The sequence below is a fragment of the Abrus precatorius genome, unplaced genomic scaffold, assembly GCF_003935025.1.
Source record: "Abrus precatorius isolate BTA unplaced genomic scaffold, Abrus_2018 Scaffold2, whole genome shotgun sequence".
NCBI lineage: Eukaryota > Viridiplantae > Streptophyta > Magnoliopsida > Fabales > Fabaceae > Abrus > Abrus precatorius.
In genome coordinates, this window is record NW_020874362.1 from 26,689,958 (window position 1) to 26,715,143 (window position 25,186).

At 30.5% G+C, this 25,186-nt stretch overlaps 4 protein-coding genes, 1 long non-coding RNA gene and 1 other non-coding gene across 9 annotated transcripts; 3 read left to right on the forward strand and 3 right to left on the reverse strand.

The window, feature by feature from the left end:
• The first annotated feature begins 1,138 nt into the window (after nt 1-1,138).
• On the forward strand, nt 1,139-4,756 carry LOC113858884 (bifunctional nitrilase/nitrile hydratase NIT4A). 3 transcript variants are annotated; one of them, XM_027491675.1, is made up of 5 exons: nt 1,139-1,436; nt 1,753-1,932; nt 3,005-3,298; nt 3,451-3,732; nt 4,379-4,756. In XM_027491675.1, exons 1-5 carry the CDS (start codon nt 1,292-1,294, stop codon nt 4,528-4,530), a joined length of 1,053 nt encoding a protein of 350 aa, XP_027347476.1. In that variant the 5' UTR covers nt 1,139-1,291; the 3' UTR covers nt 4,531-4,756. The 3 variants fall into 3 exon arrangements, with proteins under 3 accessions (XP_027347476.1, XP_027347477.1, XP_027347478.1); XM_027491676.1 differs by having other exon boundaries at nt 1,170-1,436; nt 1,753-1,884; XM_027491677.1 differs by having other exon boundaries at nt 1,252-1,436; nt 1,753-1,903.
• A 1,384-nt stretch (nt 4,757-6,140) lies between these two features.
• LOC113858882 (uncharacterized protein At5g41620) lies at nt 6,141-9,426 on the reverse strand. Of its 2 annotated transcripts, XM_027491673.1 has the most exons (3): nt 8,507-9,426; nt 8,286-8,408; nt 6,141-7,767 (listed from the first exon to the last, which is right to left on the reverse strand). In XM_027491673.1, the coding sequence occupies exons 1-3, from the start codon at nt 8,981-8,983 to the stop codon at nt 6,400-6,402; spliced, it is 1,968 nt and encodes a 655-aa protein (XP_027347474.1). In that variant the 5' UTR covers nt 8,984-9,426; the 3' UTR covers nt 6,141-6,399. The 2 variants fall into 2 exon arrangements, with proteins under 2 accessions (XP_027347474.1, XP_027347475.1); XM_027491674.1 differs by lacking the exon at nt 8,286-8,408 and having other exon boundaries at nt 6,288-7,767; nt 8,507-9,293.
• Nucleotides 9,427-11,797: 2,371 nt separating this feature from the next.
• On the reverse strand, nt 11,798-13,440 carry LOC113858887 (photosystem I subunit O). The gene is made up of 4 exons (XM_027491680.1): nt 13,252-13,440; nt 13,101-13,179; nt 12,813-12,992; nt 11,798-12,046 (listed from the first exon to the last, which is right to left on the reverse strand). The coding sequence occupies exons 1-4, from the start codon at nt 13,325-13,327 to the stop codon at nt 11,956-11,958; spliced, it is 426 nt and encodes a 141-aa protein (XP_027347481.1). The 5' UTR covers nt 13,328-13,440; the 3' UTR covers nt 11,798-11,955.
• On the forward strand, nt 11,949-14,542 carry LOC113858889. The gene is made up of 3 exons (XR_003503466.1): nt 11,949-12,083; nt 14,472-14,475; nt 14,532-14,542. It is a non-coding gene; the product is annotated as an uncharacterized LOC113858889 (long non-coding RNA).
• Nucleotides 12,130-12,201, forward strand: TRNAQ-CUG. The gene has a single exon. It is a non-coding gene; the product is annotated as a tRNA-Gln (tRNA).
• A 2,521-nt stretch (nt 14,543-17,063) lies between the features above and the next one.
• On the reverse strand, nt 17,064-18,271 carry LOC113860221 (F-box protein At2g27310-like). The gene has a single exon (XM_027492916.1). The coding sequence runs from the start codon at nt 18,217-18,219 to the stop codon at nt 17,209-17,211; it is 1,011 nt and encodes a 336-aa protein (XP_027348717.1). The 5' UTR covers nt 18,220-18,271; the 3' UTR covers nt 17,064-17,208.
• Between the last annotated feature and the right edge of the window lie 6,915 nt (nt 18,272-25,186).

A 25,186-nucleotide genomic window follows, 5' to 3' on the forward strand; every position in this document is an offset into this window, starting at 1 on the left:
AATACCTGTAAAACTTAGATAATTATATATTTAATAATTTTTATAGATTATGGGATTAATTAATTTAATTATTAATTTAAAAATTATTATTAAGTAGTTCAATTTTACATTATTTTATATAAAAATAAAATTAACAATTACTTGATTACATTATTTTATTTTAATAAATAATATATCTTTAAAATATAAAAAATAAAATGTTAAATAACATAAAAAAATTATAAATTATTTTAAATTTAACATATATAACTATACAAATAATATAAAATTATTTAATTATTAAAACTTATTAATCTTATATTTTATAAAAAATTATTAAATAATATAAATATTTAATTTTAACTACTAAAAACGTTAATAAGTCAAATAAACTTGACCAACTCAACTTATTAACGTTTAGGTCTTAAAAATACAAATCTTACCATTTATAACTCAATCAATTCCACCTAACACAATTACACATAAAAAAATAAATATTTTATAATTTATATTTTAATATATAGATTTGCTTTTTTAAATATATTTTTTATAAATAATTTATTATTTAAACATAAATTAATATTTTTATATAAATATTAGTAAATTATTTTAATAATTATTTAATTTATAAATTATAAAAAAAAATTAAGCATAGACCCGATTACATGACTGAAATCAATATATTCACAATTACTCCAAATATTTTTAATAATTTCTTATCACATTAATTTACTTATTATCTTTTTTTTCCTTTTTCTTTTCTTCTCCTCTCATATATCTACACGTTTTTCGAAAAATTGGGTGCACAGAAGATGGTTATATTGTAGGCGAAATTTATTTTTGGGTCTGAAACCCTGTGGGCTTAAGACTAAAAGAGTTGCCTGTTTTGCAACCTGACGTGTCTATGTCTGGGCCATCACAGTTGGGTTGGTCTGCTGTGTGAGTCCAACAAGCAAATTTCTTCTCTACTCTTTCATGTGTTTTTCACTTTCTCTGGCATTATTGCTTTATTTTGAAAATTCTAATGGTTATATAGAAGTGATATAAAATATATAAAATAAAATAATTGATACAATAAAAGGATATAAAAAATATTTTTCTATATTTAAAAAATTTAAAAATTTATTCGACTAAACTAAACTTATCTAGTTTTGTTTAGAAGAATCCTAGCGTCATTCTCTCCTTTGTTACGTGAAGTGTGAGCCTAGAATTTTTTTTTATCTTTTTAACATAAATAAATACTTAAATATGGAAGGATCACTGTGATGTCTGAAACAGCAACAGCGAAGAAGAGAGTGGAGTTGTGAAAGAGATGGCACTTGTAACGACGAACCCAACCATCAACGAGGGTCCTCTGTTCGCCGAGGTAGACATGAGTTCCGATTTCAACGCCCCCACTATTCGAGCCACCGTTGTCCAAGCCTCCACCATCTTCTACGACACTCCTGCCACCTTAGGTAACCTCTTTTTGCCACTCCAATCAAGCTTTTACTTGCTCTTTTTGTCTTTCACTCTGTTTTCCATTTTTTTCATGTAATAATTGTTATTTGTCCCTCAAAAAAATATCAACCTTTTTTTTAGGGGGGTTAAATTTCATGTCTTTTAGTCTTTTCGTGTTGAAAGCGCCATCTGGGGTGCTTCAAATTGGTCAAAGGATGATCTTTCGGGTTGAGAGCTGATTTTGTTGAGTACCCTTTATTGTTTCTGAGGTGAAATGAAATGGGAAAATTGAATTCTTGGTTCTGAATTGGTTGCTGATGATTTTATGTGCAGATAAGGCTGAGAGGTTGTTGGCTGAAGCTGCTAGTTATGGATCCCAGCTTGTGGTGTTTCCAGAAGCGTTTGTTGGTGGGTACCCGCGTGGTTCAGTTTTCGGTGTTTCCATTGGAAATCGCACGGCCAAGGGTAGAGAGGAGTTCCGCAGGTATCATTCTGCCGCTATTGATGTGCCTGGTAAGAGCTAAAAGGCTAAGATCAAACACTTACACTGCATGTCTATGTTGCATGATTACAGTACGATGTCTGTATCTAGTACAAATATGGGTACGAATATGGCAATTTTTAGAAATCAAAAAGTTTATATAAAAGTGAAATAATCTGTATTGTATTAAGAGTCTGAGATTTGCTGTTGATGATGACAAAGTTCAATTATTAGATTGTATAAAGAGTTTGATAATGCAGTGTCTATAACTGATTAACTAACACTGGGTTGCTGTCACACGGTGAAATTCAGGCCTTGTTGTTTCTGCTGTGAATTTCGATGCCATTGGTCTCTTGCTTTGGTGGTGTGCGCATGTCGGCATGGGATATAGGATGGGAGAGATGACAGGAATTCCGCCACAAACATTAGCCCAAATGAATTACTATGTATAAACATAACAAATAAAATAATTTTTGTAACCCTTGTAACATTGCACGTAATAAGAACTTATATATATTAAATTGTTATAAAAAATTACAAAATTTATTATAATTTAATATATTGATATTATTAAATGTTATAATTTTCAATAAAACTTATTATTTATTAATTTTTCATTATGAAAAATATTATACAAGTTAAAAAAATTGTAAGTATAATAAGAAATAATTGAAATAGAATCTATTTACTTGTTAGTTGTTTTCAAAGAAAAATATCTATTTTTGTTATTTTCCCATGTATATGTTCAATTTTATTGTAATTTTATTTTATATTAAAGGTAACTTAAAAGATTAATATGTCGAATTCCCTTGTTGGATTTTTGGTAAGATCGACAAGTTTGACCACCTATCATTGTTTACGTTTATTTTCTTAGTCTAATTTGGATCATATGTTTTATTAATTTTGTACCTTCATTTTTATCTTATACCTAACTGACCATGAGAATCAATGGGGTGTTACATTAAAAGTCGAAGTTAAAAATCTGGAGATGAGTTTTTTTCATGCAGAAGTTTCATCCTAAAATTATCGCTCATTGATTCTATCTAACAGATCCAATTTACTGCGGGCACACACATTCCTTTAACAAAACTTTTATGGTTGTAGGCCCTGAAGTGGATAGATTGGCAGCAATGGCTGGGAAGTATAAAGTACATTTAGTGATGGGTGTGATAGAGAGGGATGGCTACACACTTTATTGTACAGTTCTCTTCTTTGATTCTCAAGGTCGTTACCTTGGAAAGCACAGGAAAATCATGCCAACAGCATTGGAGCGGGTTATATGGGGATTTGGGGATGGATCAACCATTCCAGTGTTTGAAACTCCCATTGGAAAAATAGGTGCTGCCATTTGTTGGGAGAACAGAATGCCACTATTAAGAACAGCAATGTATGCTAAAGGTTAGAATCTTTTTTATTAGATTTTTAACATACTGTGTTATATAAGCAACGTTACGTAAGACCATTAAGAGTGCTTTTGTTTGTACTGAGGCAGATGGTTTAAACCAGTGTAGTGTGTTCTTATTATAAATCTATGGAGCTTTGTTTAATAGGTGTGGAGATATATTGTGCTCCTACAGCAGATGCCAGGGATGTGTGGCAAGCATCAATGACCCATATTGCTCTTGAAGGTGGATGTTTTGTTTTGTCAGCAAACCAGTTCTGTAGAAGGAAGGATTACCCACCTCCTCCAGAGTATGTTTTTGCTGGCACAGAAGAGGACCTGAATCCGGAATCTGTTGTATGTGCCGGGGGTAGTGTCATTATATCACCATCAGGGGCTATTCTGGCTGGACCAAATTATGATGGGGAGGCACTCATCTCAGCAGACCTAGGTATGTCATGCTTGTTTGATGACTGATTGAACTGTGTTTCAAGGAGCATTACTTTCTTTGATGATTTGGATGTGGCTCTCAAGCTGCAGTTCATTATTCAGTACATTTCTGGTACCCATGCCAGGCTGTGGAAAAGTGCTAAGAGCCTAGTAGCCTTGCCTTTAGCAGGGTTATTGTTAGAGTATTAGAATATGGGATTTTAAGTATGTTAGCAATTTTGTTAGGTTGGTGACTTTATAAGCTGTGGTGTCCATTCTCTTTTTTAGTGCTTTAAAGTCCAGTTTGGTTAAACACTATATTTGAAGAAAATTCTTCTTAAACCAAACCAAATGATACTTGGAAACTGGTGTGGATCTTATATTGTATAAAAAAACCTAATGTGATGAATGGAAATGTTTAGCTAACTAACGATACTCGTTGAGGTTGCTTTTGTTTGACTCAAAATTTATGAAACGTGCTTCATATGTGTTTATACTTTTGAGGAAACCAAACTGCACTATTGACACGTTACCCTAGGACTAATAATATGTCTGTTGGGGTGTCAAGAAGATCTTCATTGATGGGTTACTTCTTTGTCTTCTGTTATCAGAAGATTTGCCTCTCTGAGTTGAATGTTACACTCTGATTCTTGAAAATTTTGGTGCAGATCTTGGAGAAATAGCGAGAGCTAAGTTTGATTTTGATGTGGTTGGACACTATTCAAGGCCTGAAGTGCTCAGCTTGATTGTCAAGGACCATCCAACAAACCCAGTTACTTTTACATCAACATCTACAAAAGTTGAAGATAAGACCAAGTAGTAGTTTCTTCCTTCATGGTCAACAACTTTTGAACCTCCAGTTCTGGACCTGTCCACCACTTTAGCCTTATTTGACCTCTTTTTATGTTAACAATTATATCTTACGTCCATTTATGAAAGCTTATCGGGCTTACCTTGTACAATATGCGGTTTCATTTTTATTTTAGTTTTTTTTTACTTTTTTTTAGATAAACTTATTAAAATGGCATTGGGATTCGTATTTGCTATTTTTCGCTTAATTTCAGAAGCTAAAAATTAAGGTTATGAAACTAAGCTTGCACGAAAGCTTAAGCAATTCAAGTGATAGTTCTTTTAATTACTTTTTGTTAGTTTGTCATTCTTCTTATCAGTTTCAAGGACCTAATAATGTTACTGTTCATGAAACAATGTTTGCCGTTGTTAACCATTAACTAGTTTATAGTCTTGGTATTTCCGATTGTTTTGAAATGGGTTTGTTCTCTAAATTTTTTAGTATTGTTATTCATATAACAATTTTAATAATAAATTTTCACAATGATATGATGTTGGAAAGCTAGGATCGATTTTGTTATAAACAATGAATGGTTATGACTTAATTGCACATAAATTAAAACTTGTTAAACAGTAGCAATAATATTTCACTTCTGGAGGAATCGGTTATAAAAACTATCCAATCAGGCTAACGATGAAGGGAGATAGAGAGAAAAAAAAAGTGTAAGATTTGTTAAATTTTTTTGCATGAGTAACATTTGTGTTAGAATTACCATCAAATCTACTCGAACGGTGAATTCATTTTAATGCTACAGATGATAACTTTCACATTAAAACGTGACTTTATATGATTTCATTGAGTTTTCAAACGCAAATTCTTGTGAACATTCAGTAATCAATAATGGTGCTAGAATACAAGCAGGTTACTGAACATATTCCTTTGAGTACCTTTGATCTTTAAATTTCACCATGTGAAGAAGAATTCAACATGTATACTTACAAGAAATTAGTATGAACAGTAAAAGGTGCTAGGTACAGATCCAACGTTATATTTGGATATATTTGTTGTACAAAAATTTAAAGCTGTTGCTGTCAAATAATCTCAAATATGGCCCACTACACGATGGTTGATCCAAAGTTCCAAACGGAGGTAACATACAGTGCACAATTCAAATATTTGAATTGTTGGAGTTGGAAGTATCCAATGATAATGTTATTCCTCACGCTGTCACGGCCAGAGCTGTTTCATTTAAATCACAACTATGCATCTAAAATATATAGTTGTCTTTGTTCTTATCTCCTTTGTTTTGTTAAACCAAAAAGGCACCATTATTTTCTTTGAGAACAGTAAAGAAATTCCATGTGTGGCAATGACATTGTTAACCTTGTTTTTCTCATCAATATTTTGGCTTAGGAGCTGATTGGCTTTAGAAAATGTTACATTTTTATTTTATATTCACTTTTAATTACAAAATTATATTGGTTTTATTCTAATATTAAAGATATATAGGAACCGCTTAAAACAACCTTTCTGCGTTTTTACTTTTGAGTGTTTTCTGCTCAAGTATTTGAAAACAAGAAACAAAACAAAAATAAAGTGACAATTATATAATTAAAAGTAAAAATAGACAATATTTTCTGGAATCAAACAGTTCTCTACTCGAGCATCAAATATCAATAAAGCCAGAAGTAGCTAACACAAAACTGTAGTATGAGAATCTATTCAATATATACATGTTTCTTTCTATAGCTTTAACAGTTACCACACAGAGCAATGATAAGCCTTGACCATATTCAATTCATCAAAGACAGCATGCATTTACACTTAAGAACATAAATAGTAGAAGCTATCTAAGATCATGAGTTACTAACTACAACTGTCAAAAAAAAAACTCTGCTTTTAACATCCAGATTTTCTTGCTGCAACCTCTTGCTTCAAATTGTCACCCTCCAAGGCAAGAGCAATTTCCCCAGCTTCTCCACTTGCACACTGCAAAGTTAATAGGAGACCATTTCTCTGAGCAGAAGTCGCACATGACATAGAGTCTTGTAGATCAGTACTGGACCTATTGCTCTGAGTTTCATCCTTATCATCTTGTACGTGAGCTCGTGAGAGAAATTCAATTGACATGTTAGGATCAAAATGATCAGAAACTTGCTGAATATTTATAGTAAAATCCCTTTTCCTACCACTGGAAGTTCCCTTGTTGAAGCAAATACTTCCCCACTGAATTTTCTCTGAGAAAGATTTCCTCCCTATACTTTCTTTGTCAATTGAAAATTTCTTTAACTCTTCTTGAGCAACATTTTCACAAGCATAACTCCACTTGTACCCTTTACTTTCACTATCCATGTTTAATTCAATGGAATGAAGATCACTGTCATCTGAGTCATCTCCTTCATGCGCTACATCATCTCCAACATCCAAATCATCCTCTTTCTCTTCAATTTGGAATCCCCTGCAGACATTGTTGAAATAAGACTCAAGATCCTTGATTTTTTTACATTCTGGTGATACATCTTCCTTTTGTTCATCTCTAGTTCTCATAAAGTCCTCAAGCTCATTTCTCAACTTTTCAAGGAAAGCATTTTTCTCCTCAAATTGATATTTAGCCTCTGAAAGCTTCATCTGAACTCTCTCCTCGCGCAAAACATCGGCTAACTGAAGCATTTCCCTTTCCTTTTCCACCTCCTCGCGGACTTTAGCTGATTCCCTTTTCAGTTCCTCCACCTGTGCTCTGTCTTCACCAATGCCTCTGGCTAGTTCATCACAAATTTGCTCCAAAATCTCTTTTGCACGTTTCTCCCTTTCAAGCTCCTTGGATGCTTTCAAATGGGAAGCTTTTATACTAGCCATTTCTTTGGCAATCTTCTTATTCAGCCGTTCCGTTTGCCTTCTTAATTTCTTCTCCACCTCAAGCTCTTCTGCCACATGTTTTATGGCATCATGAATCTTTTCTCTTTCTCTTCTTTTCCAAACAGCTTTTTCTTCTGCAAAACGCTTCATCACATACTCTATATCGTTCTGGTTCGAACGCTGTTCGTGAATCAGTTGATCAATTTGATGGCAGACTCGATCAAGCTCACTACCTAGAGCCAAGACAAGAGGCATGCTTGATGACTGCTGCTCTCTAAGGCACATTTGATTTAACACCTTTAGAAGCTTCTTTGATGTAGAAAGGCCACTTCTAGCTTCCTTCAGACGGTTCTTAACACCAACCGCGCATTTGCCACGGTTCTTCTCATTTCTTAGCTGATTTTCTACTTCCTACATTTCAAGATTTCAACATAGTTCATTTTCATCCATCCCAACAAACAGGTAAAGAAAAAGAACAAAATATCATCATTATGTGAAGCAAAATTATAAATAATTTAACAAATCAGGTCTACATATATTTTTCCTGCTTTTACCTTTTCAATTGAAATGCAAATCCCTAATCTAGACACAGGAAACCATGTCAACGACACATCTATCCGTTCAGTTTAATCTTTAAATTAGCGATTTCTAATTAATGAGCTATAAGGTCAGTGTATTTACTTCAAAGTTCAAACCAATGTCGATGTTTTTAAGACCCTGTACTAGTAAACAATTTAAAACATCTCATAAGCACAACATGTGTGAAGTGCCATTTATTTGTAATCCATCTTCCTCTTCGTCCACTAATAAAACCCCCATATAAAACTAAATAACAAAAGTGAAATAACTGGATGACGATTATGAAAATGATGACCATTATCCTTACCACATTTCTAATAGGTCTGATAAATTTACTACATACACTCTACCTCAATTAAATTGGCACTGCTATGGGCATCCAGAGCCTCCAAATAGTAATCACCCGAGTGAAGTTGATGAGAAAACCCTGACGCCCTTCTTTTGCAGCTATCACCTTCAAACCCTTTCATTCTCTATACAAAAAAATAAAGCCAAAGCAAAAATCACAGAGCTTTAAGCCAGACCCAGTGAACCAATAAAAGGAAAGAACACAACTTTGACTTGAATTCACCTCTGAGATAGGACTATGCGATGGATCTGACATCTGTGGCCGCAACAAGCCCGATCTGGACAGGCTCGCACCTTTCTCTTTGCTTCTGATCTTTTCCTTCAAGCTTCTCATTTGGTCAACCTCAAAGTCCTTCTTGAAAGGAGGCAAATCATTGATTTCCCACAGTGTAGCTGCTAGTTTTCTGGCTGACACAGAAAGTTCCTTGTCTTTGGAGGGTAACACAGAAGCAGAAGAATGCAAAGGTTTGGCATGTTGAGTAGCCATAGAAGGTGAAGTTGTTGCCCTAGTCTTCCACATGGGTACTGGGGTGCTTGACCCTCCTTTCTTCCCTACCAAAATAGCTCTCTTGAAACGGTATCTTCTGACCAAAGAGGATGAAGAAGAAGAAGAAGAACCTCGTTTCCTGGTCTTGTTGTGGTTCTGTTTGAGACCTTCGTTGAGGTTGTTGTTGTTGTTGGTATGATGACACGAGGGCATGGTGGTGAAAATTGTGTGATGAAATGAGGACACGGAATAAGGGCCGTGCTATGTGCACAAAGTTCCTAAGAGCAAGGTGCCAGTTGTAGTCAGCATCATCATCTTCTTCTTTTTTCAATGTTTTGACATGCAACTATTTAGCCTTGAATTTAGCAAAGTGGGTCATGAAAATCTTCTTTCTTTCTTTCTTTCTTCTTCTTCTTCTTCTACTGCTACTATTGTTACCTTTTTTTTCTCTCTCTTTGTGGCTTATTATTTGAAGGTCTAAAGGAGTTTGAGGACCAGAGAAAGTGGGAACATGTCAAAAAATGGAAAGATACGTTTGAGATGGAAATAAACGGAAGCTTTAAGTTGGGTTGGGTTGTGTTGGTCTTGTGAGAGGGAAAGAAAAAGCGTGTGTTTGTGAGAGAGAAATGAGAGGGAAGGGTGCACTTCTATTGGCCATTTGATTCGTTGGAAAAACCCCTTAAAAAGAAGGGAAGAGACAACGTGGCAGACACGTGAGGGGCATGTGCATTCAATCAGGGACGTGCATGTGTTGTGTTAAAACTTCAAGGTTCTAAGAAACGTCCATGCTACTAAAAGAGTGTGTAATATATTCAATATTAGTGTTGATTGATATTGATATTGATTATTTATTGTTTTGATTTATTGACTTGATTCTTTGTATTGCATTTGTTTATTCTATAATATACTGTGCACTTTGCACCTTAACCTTGATCTCACCTGGAATGTTCCTCAAATCTGTCCATAGCACACTTCTCGCGTCATTGTACACCATTTTTTTCATTTTGCCACTAGTCCTTGAAGTCATAAACTTATATTCTAATTGGACCAATCCCAATAATTTTCTTGATATGATTGAAAGATGATTAATATTTAATAGTAAGATAAAGTTTAATTATTGTCACGTCTCACCATGTGAAAGAGAGTAGTATATTCATGCATTGAATGCCAAATCATTAGCGGTCATACGATTAGTATATTGTTTTCATACTTTGACGGATAGCAAAACCATGATATGGAGATAACCCCAATATTACAACCAAATTAAAACAAAGAGAGGAAGAGAAAAATAGGTTGCACTTGTAAAGTTAAGGCAATAAAAATAAATAAACGTACGGAAGAATAATTGAGGTGGATGTCTAATCTACTTAGTGTGTGCTGCTACAACATCTTTAAAACTCTGAATCAATCATATCAACAAGTTATTGGGTTTGGGCTTCTTCCTTCACACATTCATGGGTCACGAGGTGGGGCCCAACAAACGGTTCAACGAGGCTTTTAGGAAATCTAATGGTCGTAAAGGAAACACACAGAAATTGTTGTATGAGGCCCCCACCAAGGTTACATTGCCTTATTATTATGATTCTTTCTTTTGGAAGGGAACATATAGTGTGGTTTCGTTTGGACATTTGGCCGTTATGTCTGGAAGTATGTGGGAAAATGCACGGCACAAGCATTTATACCAAGTTAATCTTCCTCCATGGAACCACCACCTTTTATCACTTACTTTACTGCATTGTCTAAGATCCATAGTATCAAATATCTATCTGCTCAGATACGCCCACAAGGACATAACTGAAAGCTTTTTCTATGTGAAGCAAATTCGGCATATCCCAATTCCATTCACCCCTCTAAATCCACAAGATTTGCACGTTCAAAAAGTTAAGTTTCATTCTTTTTTATTTTCTCACCAAAAGTTTATGTTGGGTCTTCCAGACTCCACTAAAAAAAATTAGAGCATGACTAAGATTCAATTAGCGCTTACAAATATTACTTACAAAGAGATTCTCACATTGATCATGGGATTTGATTGCACAATTTTATAGAAATATAAACTCTTCGATTCTTAGCAACTTGATCAACTTTTTTTTACAAGATTTATTCACCTTTATTTTGAAATAAAAGGGTTATAAATATAATACAATTTAAATTAACATCAAATAGATAATCACTTCTTCACTTTATAGTTTTCTTAGTTCAAGGAGCAAAATCTATCAAAGTTTTCAAGGCCAATTTAAATTATTGGAGCGGTAAGTGCGTTGACATTGGTGGAGGGATTATTGGTTGCTTTGGTAAGATAAGAAACTAAGGTAAAAACAGAAAAATATTCAAATTGAATGAGAAGATAACGGGGGCATAGAGTTTTGCAGAGAAACCTCCTTGATTTGAACATTGCCGACAAGGCAAGCAAAATGCATGAAACGATTGATGAAAATGTTGGTCCCAACTGCTAAGATCAATTGCAAAATTAATGAACTCTTTCTTAGCGTCTGTTCGTACAAGACAAATGTCACCCCCTAATAGAGAAAAAATGAATTTCGATGTACGTGTTTTCAGAACCAAATTTTTACACTTGCTCAAACCACGTTTTGAGTTCACAAATAAATTTATTCAACCTATAACAAAAACGATCATTTGGTCCTAACTCCTGACGGCTACTTCAAAAGCATTTTCTTTAATTTGAGGGCATTATTTCAGTTGCAAATTTAGTGTACTCGTTAGGTGTATTATTCATTCTATCAAAATATATGGTTACTTAAAAAGTCTTAGAAAATTATTTGAAAATTTTTAAAATAATCCTTTAAGTTTTCTTATTAAAGGCTAATAAATTTTTGTTTTAAATATTACGCATCATATTTGATTTATGTATATACATTAATTTAATAATTACTAGTTGATGATAAAAAAAAAAATTGGATGAATAAATATGTTTTCTTTCTCTTGATCAGTAAATATGGTAATGACAGCTTGCTGAAGCTACAAGCTAGCCTTTGGAAAATTTGCAGGACTAAAAGTTGGGGGCATTGATGAGAGAACAAGTACAACAATAATAATATACAACATTATGAAGGTGATATTACACAGATTTTTCCTAGTAAGGAGGAAAAGGTAGCAAAGAGTTATACATCATAGATTGCAAGGCAGAAAAAATAAAGCAAAGGAAAAACAGACCATAAGTCAGGAATTCAAAAGTAGTCCTCAGTCCTTCCCTTGAAACCAATTTGCCCAAAAGTGAGGCAGAGGAACAACCCAATGTGCCACGTAATCATCCATAACCTGCTCACGATGGTTGTCTCATATTATGTCAACAGTTGTGATTATTAAAGTTATATAATAAATTTCCATTCTCTCTCAAGCATGGTCCCATGGTCTAGTGGTCAGGACATTGGACTCTGAATCCAGTAACCCGAGTTCAAATCTCGGTGGGACCTTTATTTTTGTATTTTATTTTCACAAATTGAGGTTGTAAAAGAAAGAAGAAAAACAAGGAGCAGAGACAAACTCAAAATTATGGATAACTAAAACTTTGGCCCACTAAACGAAATTGGACAATTAAACTCTGGGCCGAAGTCCATTTTACTTACATTTCCGCTTTTAAGCCCAAATATTATACTTTAAGAATTTAACTGTCAATCATTGTCATCAATAAAAAGATTATTCTGAGAAAAAGAATGTATTAACACAATATATATATATATATATATATATATATATATATATATAAGTAAATCTAACATAAAGTCAACCTCAGCAGAGACTCCTAACTTTGCATTTCACCTATTGCCTTTCTTTTCTAGAGCAGCGAGAAGTACCAAGGGCATTCTCAATTTACGTGCAAATCTTTAAACATTGTTGGTTAATATTGTTTATTATTAAAATTAAAAAATATTTATATTTTATATTATCACATATTATTAAAATAAAACTTGAATGAAGAAAACGTTTAAAGAATATTGGCTAAATTTTATGGATTCTAAGGTTACTATGTAAAGTAAAGAAGCAATTGAAGAAAAAGGGAGAAAAAAGGAGTGAAGTGACTAACCAAAACGGTGAAGTAAGAGGAGGTCCTGTGGGGAAGTGAGCAAGCTCAGTTCCAATGCTCTCAAAGAAGAGGCCAGTGAGACTTTTACCGTCGATAGCCGGTATGCTAGACGGTGCAATCCATCCGATCAACCCAAACCCGATCACACTGTAATCCGTCCGCAGCCAATTCCTCTCAAAGCTTCTCAACCCCATCACACAATTCACAAATGTGTCACCATTTCATTTATTCAATTTTTGTTTCTTTTTAATATCAAAATCAGACAAATTAACCTCCTACTAAAATTACCACGTTGCCCTCCCACCATTTGCCATTGCCACACCTTGCCTCAGAGGATTCCCCGCTCTCGCTTGGGGTCTCACAAACCCTGCAAGCAAATTAAAAAAACATGTTACATATGATCTTCATCGTGATCCTACCAGACATGTGCATGTCATACCCGATGTAAGACGAGATGAGGTGGACAACAGTGATGCGCCACCCAATCCTACGACGGTCGCAAAGGTGGTTGCCATTTTCGCTCTGCTCTTAGGATTCGGGGTTGAGAATGCTGAATTCCCACTGTTTCTGAGTCAGAAGTTGTTAGTGGTGATGGTTGTTTCTCGGTTCCTATTATTGATATTATTATTATTATTATTGTTATTTTCTACCAAATGGAATCCCCCGAATTAGATTGGGTTTGGATTGCGTTTGCGTGGATGCGTGCGATACTCAATAACGATGTGCCACGTTGGAGCCTTTAAGATAAAGTGGGGTCTATAAATCCTTTGGTCATCTCATGGACATGACCCTCTCCAGTAGGATTTTTTCATCTTTAACCTCATATTTTAATTAGACGGTGATTGTTTAATTATGTATTTTTCAATAATTTATTTTTAAGTTAATTATTATTTAAATAAGTTTTAAAATTTATTTTAATTTTTTGAATGAGTATATTTTAAAAAACTAACTATAATTTAATATAAAAATATTAATATTATCAATCAAATAAAAATTAACATAAATATATTTTTAAAAATAAGTATTGATAAAGTTAATGATCAGTAATGATGTGTTAATTCGTGATTCAAAAATAATATACAAATTATTTTATACTGTTAATATGTTTTTAATTATTTTTTTTAGATTAGGTATAATTAAAAAATTAGAATAGCATGTGATATGATTATAATACATTTGAATAAATTTAGCTACTTTTTACGGAATTTATAAAAAAAATAATCAATTAATAGTTTTATATATATATATATATATATATATATATATCATGCGACGTCTTGTAAAATTAAGTAAAATAACACTTGTATATATGTAAAGTGAAATAAATTTTATTTTCTATTAATAATTTTTATTTTATTGATTAGAAATGTAGATTGCACTGAGTAGAATATTATAATATTTACTTTTATATTTGTGTTTGAAAAATTATCTATATTTATTGAATAATAACTTTAATTCTCATTTCCATATTTACTAGATATCTAGATTTGTGTACGGTACTTCTTATTCGCAATTTATTAATAAAAATATAATTTATCTAATATATTTTGAGAACTAATACAATGTCTCGTGTATATTGTATTTTGTGTTTGATTTTTTAATGAACGTATGAGAGTAAGTTGAAGAAAGGAAAAAGATTGCATCATAATTATCTTAAAGTAAAGTGTGAATTAGACCCACATAAAATGAGATATTGACAAGTTTAGAGTTTATAAGGAGACAGACTCATTCACTTATTATCTTAAGATTTTGGAGTTACATTTTAATATCTTACTCATTGTTGAAGCTCTCTACTTAAAAAAACTCCCTCTACTTAATAGTAGTATCAAGAAAGCTTATGGTTGACATTTATGATGAGTGTAAAAGTGCATCATAGAGGAAATAATAACATTAGATAAGCCTTAGTAGAAAGCTAGTGGCACCCACGTGTGGAGTGTGTGCAGTCTAAAAAGTATTGTTGAGTGGACAACAGCTTACGTGAAAAAAGCAAGAGTTATTGTAGTGTAGACTATAGATATTTGTAGATAGAAAGAAAAATTCTGCTGCAGAAGGAGTCGATATGAGTTGTTATAGTATAGACTATAGATATTCGTAGATGAAAGAAAAATTTCACTGCAGAAGGAGCCGATATAAAATAAATAGGTTTACACTTGAGAAAAATGTTGGAGTCAAGTGTGCATTAGTTTCACATGAAATGAAATATGGATAAGTTAAGAGTTTATAAAGAGATGAACACATTCACCTATTGTCTTAAAATTTTAGAGTTACATTGAGATGTCTTAGTCATTATTCTACTTAAAAAAAACTTTCCCTACCCAACAAATTGGTGTTCTCTCTCGGTATAAAATCCAATAAGATGAGAAAGAAGCACAGGGCCAAGCCTTGAGATGGCTGGGCATAAAGATGAACACAACTCTTGACCAAAAACAAAAAGTTGATGAACACAACTTAAATTAAGCCCAAAAATCTTCATATATGTTTGTCTCGCGAAAAACATGTATTTCGGGGGTGAGAATATCTCCATCTAATGTGTTGTGTATTGTGGGGGTAAAAAGTTTCATTCACCCAGTACTTGCGAGAAGACAGGTGAAAAAATGTGTTTTTCTTAAAAAATAATATTGTTGCACATATTATTTTTTATATAATACAAATATCTTTTTTTCTTATTTTATTTCTACTTTTTTTGTCCTTTGTTTTTATATATCTATTTGATACATTCAAACTTCGCAAAAAGGGTGAGAATATAATTACTCTTTTCCAAATGCAACATGTGACGTAAATGAAGGAGATGGTGAATCTTGCTAGCATATTGTAAAGAGTAAAGTTTAAATGATGTTTTTCTTTTTATGTTAGCATGTCAACTCAATAAAATATGATTTTGTCGAAGCTTAAACATAAAAGGATAATATTTCTTATTAAAAACATGTATTACATAAAAAATATAAGAAGTATAATAAATATATTTTTAATACAATATTACTATTATTAATTAGTTAAAATTAAACATCTTTCTACAAAAATTTCTATATCAATTATCTATGCGGAGACTGAATAAGGATGGAGAGTCTAATCGGGAAATTGATGGGGTGGAGAAAGATATGAGATTGGAGCTTGAGTTTGGGACAGTGGTTGGTGGTGTCGTAATCACAATGCTATTATTATTGTAACTCATCACACGTTTTTCTTTTATCACGTTATTCATCGTACCAGGACACAAGGAACTGCTCAGGTACTCTTTTATGTTAGTAGGTGATAGATTTTAATACATCAAACAACAAACGTCTATATTCTATAATACTGACAAAATATACTTAAGTTAGGTAAAGTCTAATTTTTTTTCAAACTTTTTGTAAGTTTTTTGCAAATTTGATCCACACCAAACTTAATCACATAAAGCTTAAAAAGTCAAATTTAATATAAATATAAATTTAAAATTTTACATTTTATCATACAAGTTTAAGCTAACGCGATTAAATATGTTTATTTTATCAACTTTATTTATATTTTTTTATTTTCTCTTCATTTTTTCATTTCTCTTTCTGACGACCCACTTAACACCGAAATATTAGGTGCAAATACTTTTCTTATTATTATTATTATTGATTCTGGTTGTCTGGTAGGTTTTCTTTTTTCAGGCGTAATGCTAAATGTGAAAAGCATTCTTCTCCACTCCATGCCGATATCGTTCTTCACACAATTTATATACAGCCTGCATATATAAAGAAAGGGATAAATTATAAATATTTAAAACTTGAATCCTACCATCCAAATGCGTCAAAATTTTAAATTACTGTCGATTTTCCCTTTTCATCAAAGTTATTAGATTTTCACATTCAACAAATAAGATCCTTTTTGAGAAATTAAGTTGATCCCGTTTTAGAGAAAGTGCAAACTTTTCAACTGTAATAAAAGCTACATCATAAAGTATGCTTTTTTAAAAAAAAAAATTGATACAAACGAGTTATAAGTGTGAAGTGGGTATGTATAAAAAAGAAATAGAAACAGAAAACGTTACATATAATGTGATTAAAATATAGTTATTATTTCAGACCATGAGTTCACCATCTTTTTATATATGTTCAGATTTACCATTCAAAGCATGTCCGAAATCATGTTCTGTTCCGTCGGGGTAACAAGTAAAAAATATTTGATAAAAATAATTCAGTTATACTAGGTTATTATATCAGAATATATAGCAAGTTAAAATCAATAATGATACTCATCAGAGTTAAAAAGGATACCTGGAGAATTTTGATTACAATTATGATTAATGGAGTTAAATAATAAAATACATGTGAACACATTCCCACTTAAAGGGAAATAAACGAATGAAAGAACAAAAGTTTTGATGAATAAATGTATATGTTAATGTAAGTGTGTTCAATGTTATGAAAGTTCAGAGTCCAGCAAGGAAGCAAAACAAGAGGAAAGCAATGAAGGCAAGGAGCATAGCAAGAAGGTCACGTGCCTTCTGTCTCCTGTGCTTAATAACTCTTCTTTCCTTCATCATGCACGAGAACTTCTCGTACCTCTCCTTCGCTTCAACTCCATCAAAACTCTTTCTCTCTCCAAACTCCATCGCACTTTGAAGAATCCCCAATGCCTCTTTCCCACTCACGTGCCTCCCCTCCGTGTCTTCCATCATCAAATTCACCTCTTTCACGTGCAACTCACCCCCCACCTTTCCGCAGCACGTGACCTTCACCACGCACTGCACCATCTCCGTCGCACGCTCCCTCTCCCCCGCCATCACCGCGGCGTACACCACCTCCACCTCCCTCGTCAGCCAGTGCCGCTGCACCGACACCGCTCTCCGGCTCGATACATTCACCGCGCGCTTCTCTCTCGGATCCATCACGATCCAGCTCAGGCTTAAATTATCCTCCAATTGCTTCAACAACTCCTCGTCCTTTCTCGTGAACTTCACCGGCGTCGGAACCACCTCCTCCGGCTCGAGCGCGTCAACCCACAGCGGCGACAAGAGGAACCAGTTCTTCTGCGTTTCGGTGCATCTCACTCTCGAGAACACCGGCTTTCCCTTGTAGTATATGTCAATGGCGGATATGAGCTCCGACGGCGGAGGAGACGGGCGGTGAGGACGGGGAGAGAAGTAGTGGAGGGAAGGGAACGCGTCCGAGAAAATGGAACGGTACGCGCCGGGGAAGGTGGAGATTACGTGTGTTGCGGTGGGGTCGACGAGGGAAGGCCATGTGGATGTGCAAATGTTACGCCAGAGAGAATTTTCGGTGCAGAGGCGGTTCATTAGAGTTGATACGGATGCAGCTGATGCCAGCGTGGCACCGTCGAGGCGTGTGAGGATGTGCGTGTGGATGATATCGGAATGTAGGGTGGTTATGGTGGTGGTTGAAGTTGGATGCGGTGGTTCTGAATTTGAAGTAGCAGCCATGACTGTTGGATTGGAAAATGTTGTTAATAGGAGAGTGGTGGTTGTATCAATGTATAGTAAAGGATTGATCTTAAGGGGTGTATTTATAAGGGGCCAAAACTAAAGTAAGTAGAAGAAGAATGTGTTCGAGTCAAGTCAACCCTTGTTGTCAATTCTGCCTGCGTAAGATTCAAACAATGTTTCATTTCGGATTCAGATTTGATCGTTTTCTTTGGGAAACATCTTAGAGATTTCATCCTTTTTTTTTTTTAGTTTTTTCATTCTCAAACGAGTGATTGAGGTTTTTTCTATTACATTTTATAACAAAAGAAAATATAAGATAAAATTATTGATGCGATTAAAACAATAATATTATTAAAGTATTTTAAATAAATATTGTGAAAATTATAATATAAAATTTACTATAGAAGGAAAAGGATATAATTTAGCACTTTCTCTATAATAAGAAAAAATATAAGTTAAGAGAAGTAATTAATAGTTTTATGAATTGGAATTTTTTATTTAATTTATTTCTCATACGTTAACTATAATTATGTTTAGTGTAAAAATTTTTGAAGGAAAGACAATTAGTGGTCATAATAGTTAGACGGGTAAAATAAATGAGAAGTGTTAAATTAATTATAAAGTAAATAATGACATATATATATATATATATATATATATATATATAATTCAAAATTTAACTATCAAATTAAGAGTTGAAATAACATAAATTTTGTTTGTCAAATTTAAGATGAATATAAATTTATTTAATACTTTAACTTTATACCTCAAAATTAATGTGATATAATTTTTTAAAATATATAAAAATAAAGATAATTTAATTGGACTTTTAATATTGTTTAAATTTAATATAAATAATTTAAGTAATATATAATTATAATTTAATAGTTTGATTTATAAAATTTATTTTTATATTAAATTATTGATGATATAAGACTGAGTGTAAACTATAATAATATAATTTGATTTTTTTTCAGACAGTCTATTTTTACACACTTCAAGTATATATTACGTTAGTTTTATTTTTTATATTGATGTATTACGTTAATTTAAATGTATATGAATAATGTATTAAAAAAATTTAAATCAAACTCAAAATATGTAAATATGATTTTTATTATTAAAAATTTTAATATAACATTTAATTTTATAAAAAATTATTTAATAAAATATTATTAAATTATGTGAGATTGGGTATAACTTATACACATATAATTAATCTAAAATGTTTAATTTAATTATTCTTAAAAGAGTAGTGCTCTAATTTAGTATATAAAATAAATTAAAATGAAATAATCTAGGACACTACTAAGATTTGGTGGTAGATACAAAATGTATGTAAAAACACAATTTTAAAAATAATCATGTTGAAAACGTAAGAAAACAAAAACTTAAAGTACTTTTTAATTAGTTAATTGGATGATAGTATCAATGCATTATTATTATTATTATTATTATTATTATTATTATTTAACGTAGTAATGGTAGTAAAAGAAAACGGTCATAGTTATCAGAATTGCAAATTGCATAGCGTTGCTTCGGCAAGCCCTCAGCCTCAGCCGCAGCCTGCAAGTTACAATATTGAACCAGAAACTAAGAATTAAAGCTTCAAATTAAGATAAGATAAGATTACTTGATTTTGCATTTAGGGTTAACACGTATTTTAATTGTATCTTGATTAGTCACGTGTTAAATTTGTAAACTATAGTTATAATATTGAGTCAAAAATATTGGATTTTACATAGACTAGTTAGAATACAGTATACTTTCTTCAATGTTCGTAAAAAAAGATAGAAATAAGCTAAATTTTATATAAATAGAATTGGTCTGTTTAATAATTTTAAAGTCTGAACTTAACTTATTATTTGTATAAGTTTTTTATTAAGTTTAGTCTGACATTTTTAAAAGCTAATTTAGCTTATTAACTTATTTAATAATCTACTTCGTATTGATGCATTCAATGGTCATTAATCTTTCTTGTAAATAGACTAAATATATTTTTTTAAATTTATAAAGTTTAAATTTAAATAAACTATTAAAAAATATATAGTAAAGACTTTTTTTTAACTCTAACAAAAAGATTAAAATTTTTAATTTAAGATTTTATTATTTTAAAATTTAATTAATTTAATACATCATTATAAATTTTAAATAAGCCATTATAATAAGTTTAATAGATTTTTTCTTAAGCTTAAACTTCACTTATTTAATTAATTAAATATTTTAAAAAGTTTATATTAAACATATTAATTAAATAAATCAGATCGAATTAGACTTTAAAAAGATTAAGTTGTAAATTTATCTCGAACGGCTTAACCTATTTTTATTTCTATGCATAAAGATGTAAAAGTATTCAATTTGGATGAAATAATATTCTTAATCGATGTGAAATAGTTTTATTTCTCATCAAAATATTTTTTTAATAAAGAATATACTCTTAATGGTTTGAAGCATGCACGCAGACATCATACTATTCTGTTCTATTGTAAAATTTTCCACGCTGCCTGTAAATTATAATTTTATGTAGAATTACTTTATATTATCACCTAAAATCTGGATGAAGAAATTTTAAAATTATTTTGATAAAAATACGCATATTTTTATCCTCATTTAAAAAAGAAAAAACTAATTTGAACGAGCACTAACTGATTCACGGTATGTCATGGTTGTAATAAACTAATGTAAATGGAGCATAACCAAAAGAATAATAATCATAATAATAGATTAATAAAATGACAAGCCCCTTATGTACCAGAAGTGAACTAGTGGCAAATTTGTATAAAGTTATAAGTTAAAATTTGAAAAGAAAAACAAGCCTTACTCATGACCCTATCAGTTGTTCTTATCGATCATGAGCATCCTATTGTATGGAATTATTTATATATTCCATATTATAGAATACTATGATGAAATGCAATAGGCGACATTTTATAGTAATTGATATTTTTAAATGAAGATCACAAAATTACTCTAAACAACACTTTGCATATATTTTCGATTTCTCCTTGTTAACTGGTCAACTATAGGATCATAGTCAACACGTCTAAAAACAGTTTATACTTCATACCCAGCTAGGTTGAGTTGTTTTCAAAAAAAGTGTACTAAATCAACTGTTTTAGCCGAAAAGCCTCATGTGGTGTTCCTTTCGTTTACCTCCGAAAAAATTATAATCATTTTTAATATTCTTTTAAGGTATTTTTAATATACTTTTTTGTTTATTGATTTTTAAACATTCTTCAGTGAGAGAGCTTTGGAGGTGTTTGATACAAGGAATTTTCCCAAGTTTTCTCAATAATTTTAAGTTAGGAACGTTAAAACACCATATTCATTATAATTTTTTTTTTAAAATACTCTAAAAAAGACTAACATTTTTTTAAAAAAATTAATTTTTTTTGTTAAATTATCATAAAAGGGATGGAAAAATAACATTCCCATGAAATGATTTTTTTATAATATAAATATATAATTATATTCTTAAATGTTCTCAAATCTATACTCTATTAAAAGCATATGTTATTAATTTATTATTATAATTAAAGATTATTTGAAGTTATTTATATTAAAATTTTGTATATATCCCTGTTCATATTAATCAAGTTGAATGACAATGTTATGTATAATACATACAAACGTGTGTGTCAGGGTTTAAAATACACACATGTACACACTTTATATATTACATGTTATATGTTATTTTTTAATTTAAAATTTAATTTAAATTTTAAAAGAAACATAAATTTAATTGATATGATATAATAAACTTTATCAATTATTATACAAAAGAAATATTTGAAAATCAAATAATTTTAAAGTAAACATCAATGTTTTTAAGAAATAATATTTAAACAAAATAAGATATTAAAATATTTTCAAAAAATATTACATAACGTTTTTGAGAATATTTAAGATATATTAAATGTTACACAGAATACTTCCCTAAAGAAATGTGAAAGTATAACGGTAAATTAAAAAATTAATAGATGATATGAATTTTAAAACTAAATAAATAATAGAAGCATGTTAAAACGTACACTTTAAACAATTTTCTATTTTACATAATAATAATACTATAATTAGATTTTGGTTTTTCTAATATGAAATATATTTTAAAATAAAAATAAAATTTTATTATCCTCAATTAAAAAATTAATAATTAGTGTTATTCAAAAATGTAAATAAGCATTTTAAGTTATAAAATTATTAATTCTATCTAGTTTTTAACTATTTTTAAATTTTCTTTTAACTTATGAATGATAACAAGTAGAGTTTAAACAAGATACTGTATTACCTCGTTTTCATGTTTGTATTCTAAAAAATTGTAATAATTATGTTCTTCATCTACGTATCTGTTAGGTATATGAATCTTCCAATTCATGTTTATTATACACAGTTTATTATTTAAAATATATTTTAAGTATTTTTAAAAGTTAATAAAATATAAAAATCACAAGAATATTACAATAAGACATAAATTCAAATACTTAACCGCGTATTGTGGTCGTTGATATTGTTTCATGTGTCTCTTAACCCAAATCGATCAAGTTCATCGATTTAACAAATCTTATGTTTTTCCTCAAAAATAAGAAATAAATTCAAGTTTATATATACGAAGTTGTGAACATTTATTTCTGAAGGACTATTTATTAAAAAAATCACAAGAATGTTACAATAATATACAACAGATAAATAGAAAAAAAATAAACATACTCAAATATAGATAAAAATTAACAAACTTAATTTTTGGTGAAAATAAAAATAAAAATAAAAACTCAAAGCACCTAACACAACAAAATTAAAACTAAAAAAAATCTTAAAAATGATTAGAAGTTACGAACTACGTCGCCAAAATTGAAGCTACTAGAAGAAATTCTACTGCCCAAATCTGCATGTGAACATTCATTGAAAAACAATAATATAAACTTAAAAAATAAAACGAAATATAACATGTGAATCCGGGGGCTGCCGCAAGTAGGCATATGTATGTTTTTTTTTCTCTTAATTGACTTAAGCAGAATGCTTAGACATCGATGGGACATGGGTTCCGCCACTCGCTATCTCTAAGATGTTCCACATTAAATTTTCAACTTTTTTTTAATAAAAATCACGTATATATATATATATCTATTTGTTATAAATAATTTTATTTAAGCCAAGCAAAATTATTATAAATAATTAAAAAAATTTAAATATTTAATACAACTCAAATTTAAACTTAAAATCACATGTTAAAAAAAACTCTACCGGTCGAGAGATATTAAAATTTCATCTTTATCACCATGTTTGCAATAGAACAAAGATGGAAACGTGTGTGAATAAGGAGCAAATTATTTTAAGTCAACAAGCTGCTACGTTATTATTATTATTATTTATTATTAGTTCAATTACCCGTGTTTTTTTGTACGGGTCTGTTAGAAAAAGTTAATAAAAAATATATTTAACTTTGTTATGAGTCAACATCAAATGTCACGAAGAATTACTAAATATAGAGTCGTTTTGGAAAGGACGTAGAAAAAGCCGGGTGGGGCTGGAAATAAAAATAATAGTTAATCTCGTTGGTTTAGTAGATTTACTAATTTAATTGCCAGGTTCCATTACAGCTTCCAAGTGATCAACAAGGACCTTCTCTATTTATTATGTTTCGTAGACTTAAAAAGTACCCATAATTTTATAAAATTCAACTAGATTTAATCATCGGAAAAATGTCATTTCTTACACAAATCAAATTACTTCTATTAATATGATTTTGTTTAACAAAAATAATTAATTAATTAATATAAATATTATAGGTATGTAATAGATACTTATAATAAAACGCATTAACTGGTCCTTGGAATTTGCCAGTGGAAATGATAACGAAAGTTAAAACAAAAGTCCTACCTTTTCACTGGAAAATTAATGGCATCATTTAGACTGGGGTTTAGACTAAACACTGATTTTCAGTGTAGAGAGCAGGGTTAGTGGAATAGTGGGTCGCGCTTTGCGAGTAATACTTTTCAAGTCATAATTTGCCACAAACATTTTACAAATCCCCCCTTTTCACACCAACCTAGTTTGGTGATTAAAATATGATTTTAAAGAAAATCAAACTATAAAAAGAAAACACGATATCAGTGATCATAATAAATATATATTGTTATTATTATAAATGTGATAATAATAATAATAAATTAACAACAACGTTTAGTAATATGAGATGAAGATGAAGAAAAAATCTATAATAACTTATTGGTTTTTAACCCAACTACTCTTTTTTCTCACATACAATTTTGAACTAGCATACATGTAGACTAAACAAATAGAATAAATTCTATCATACCATGTTAACTCACCAAATAATATGTTAAAACAATACATAATAACTTATTTCAACTTATATTTAAATCGAACCACAAAATATGAATCGGAAATTAAATCTTGTTTAATTAAATATTTTAAATTTACATAGTTAAATTACGTGAGGCTTTACTTAGAGTCCGTTTGTTTTAGCTTTTTTTTTAAAATCACTTTTAATGAACTTATTTAATATTAGAATATGACAAAATCTAATTATTTTTAAAAAGTTAAAATATTTAAAATATTTTTTATAATTATAAGCAAACAATATATAATTTACACAATTTCTAAACATAGATCGCTTTTTATATGTTTTAAAATAATTAAAAAAAAACTTAAAGAAATCCATAGGCGACCAAGATAGAGTACTTTATCATATTGTATATTTATATTTGTTAAATAATAATATATGATAATCTATCTTATTAACTTATATCCTATTCTGACAGTTCAACTTTTTATTTTAAACGAGGTGAAGAGCTAAGAAATACATGAAAAAAATAAATTTTTCTATTATTTTCTTCTATTTATATATCTTCTTAATAATTTTCAAAACACAATTGTTTAAAAATATAATTTATATAGTATTCTATTATTTTTTTGTCTGACTCAATTGTTAAATAAGATTACA

What these genes read in the sequence shown, in the direction of transcription:
- LOC113858884 (XM_027491675.1), top strand. Translation starts at nt 1,292, where the DNA reads ATGGCACTTGTAACGACGAACCCAACCATCAACGAGGGTCCTCTGTTC. An exon ending in AACAGCAATGTATGCTAAAG is followed by an intron (nt 3,299 to 3,450) that starts GTTAGAATCTTT and finishes TTTGTTTAATAG; the next exon opens with GTGTGGAGATATATTGTGCT. An exon ending in ACTCATCTCAGCAGACCTAG is followed by an intron (nt 3,733 to 4,378) that starts GTATGTCATGCT and finishes ATTTTGGTGCAG; the next exon opens with ATCTTGGAGAAATAGCGAGA.
- LOC113858882 (XM_027491673.1), bottom strand. Translation starts at nt 8,983, where the DNA reads ATGCCCTCGTGTCATCATACCAACAACAACAACAACCTCAACGAAGGT. An exon ending in CGCATAGTCCTATCTCAGAG is followed by an intron (nt 8,409 to 8,506) that starts GTGAATTCAAGT and finishes TTTTTTGTATAG; the next exon opens with AGAATGAAAGGGTTTGAAGG. An exon ending in GCAGTGCCAATTTAATTGAG is followed by an intron (nt 7,768 to 8,285) that starts GTAGAGTGTATG and finishes CTTGAAATGTAG; the next exon opens with GAAGTAGAAAATCAGCTAAG.
- LOC113858887 (XM_027491680.1), bottom strand. Translation starts at nt 13,327, where the DNA reads ATGGCAACCACCTTTGCGACCGTCGTAGGATTGGGTGGCGCATCACTG. An exon ending in CTCATCTCGTCTTACATCGG is followed by an intron (nt 13,180 to 13,251) that starts GTATGACATGCA and finishes ATTTGCTTGCAG; the next exon opens with GGTTTGTGAGACCCCAAGCG. An exon ending in CCTCTTACTTCACCGTTTTG is followed by an intron (nt 12,047 to 12,812) that starts GTTAGTCACTTC and finishes CATCGTGAGCAG; the next exon opens with GTTATGGATGATTACGTGGC.
- LOC113860221 (XM_027492916.1), bottom strand. Translation starts at nt 18,219, where the DNA reads ATGGCTGCTACTTCAAATTCAGAACCACCGCATCCAACTTCAACCACC.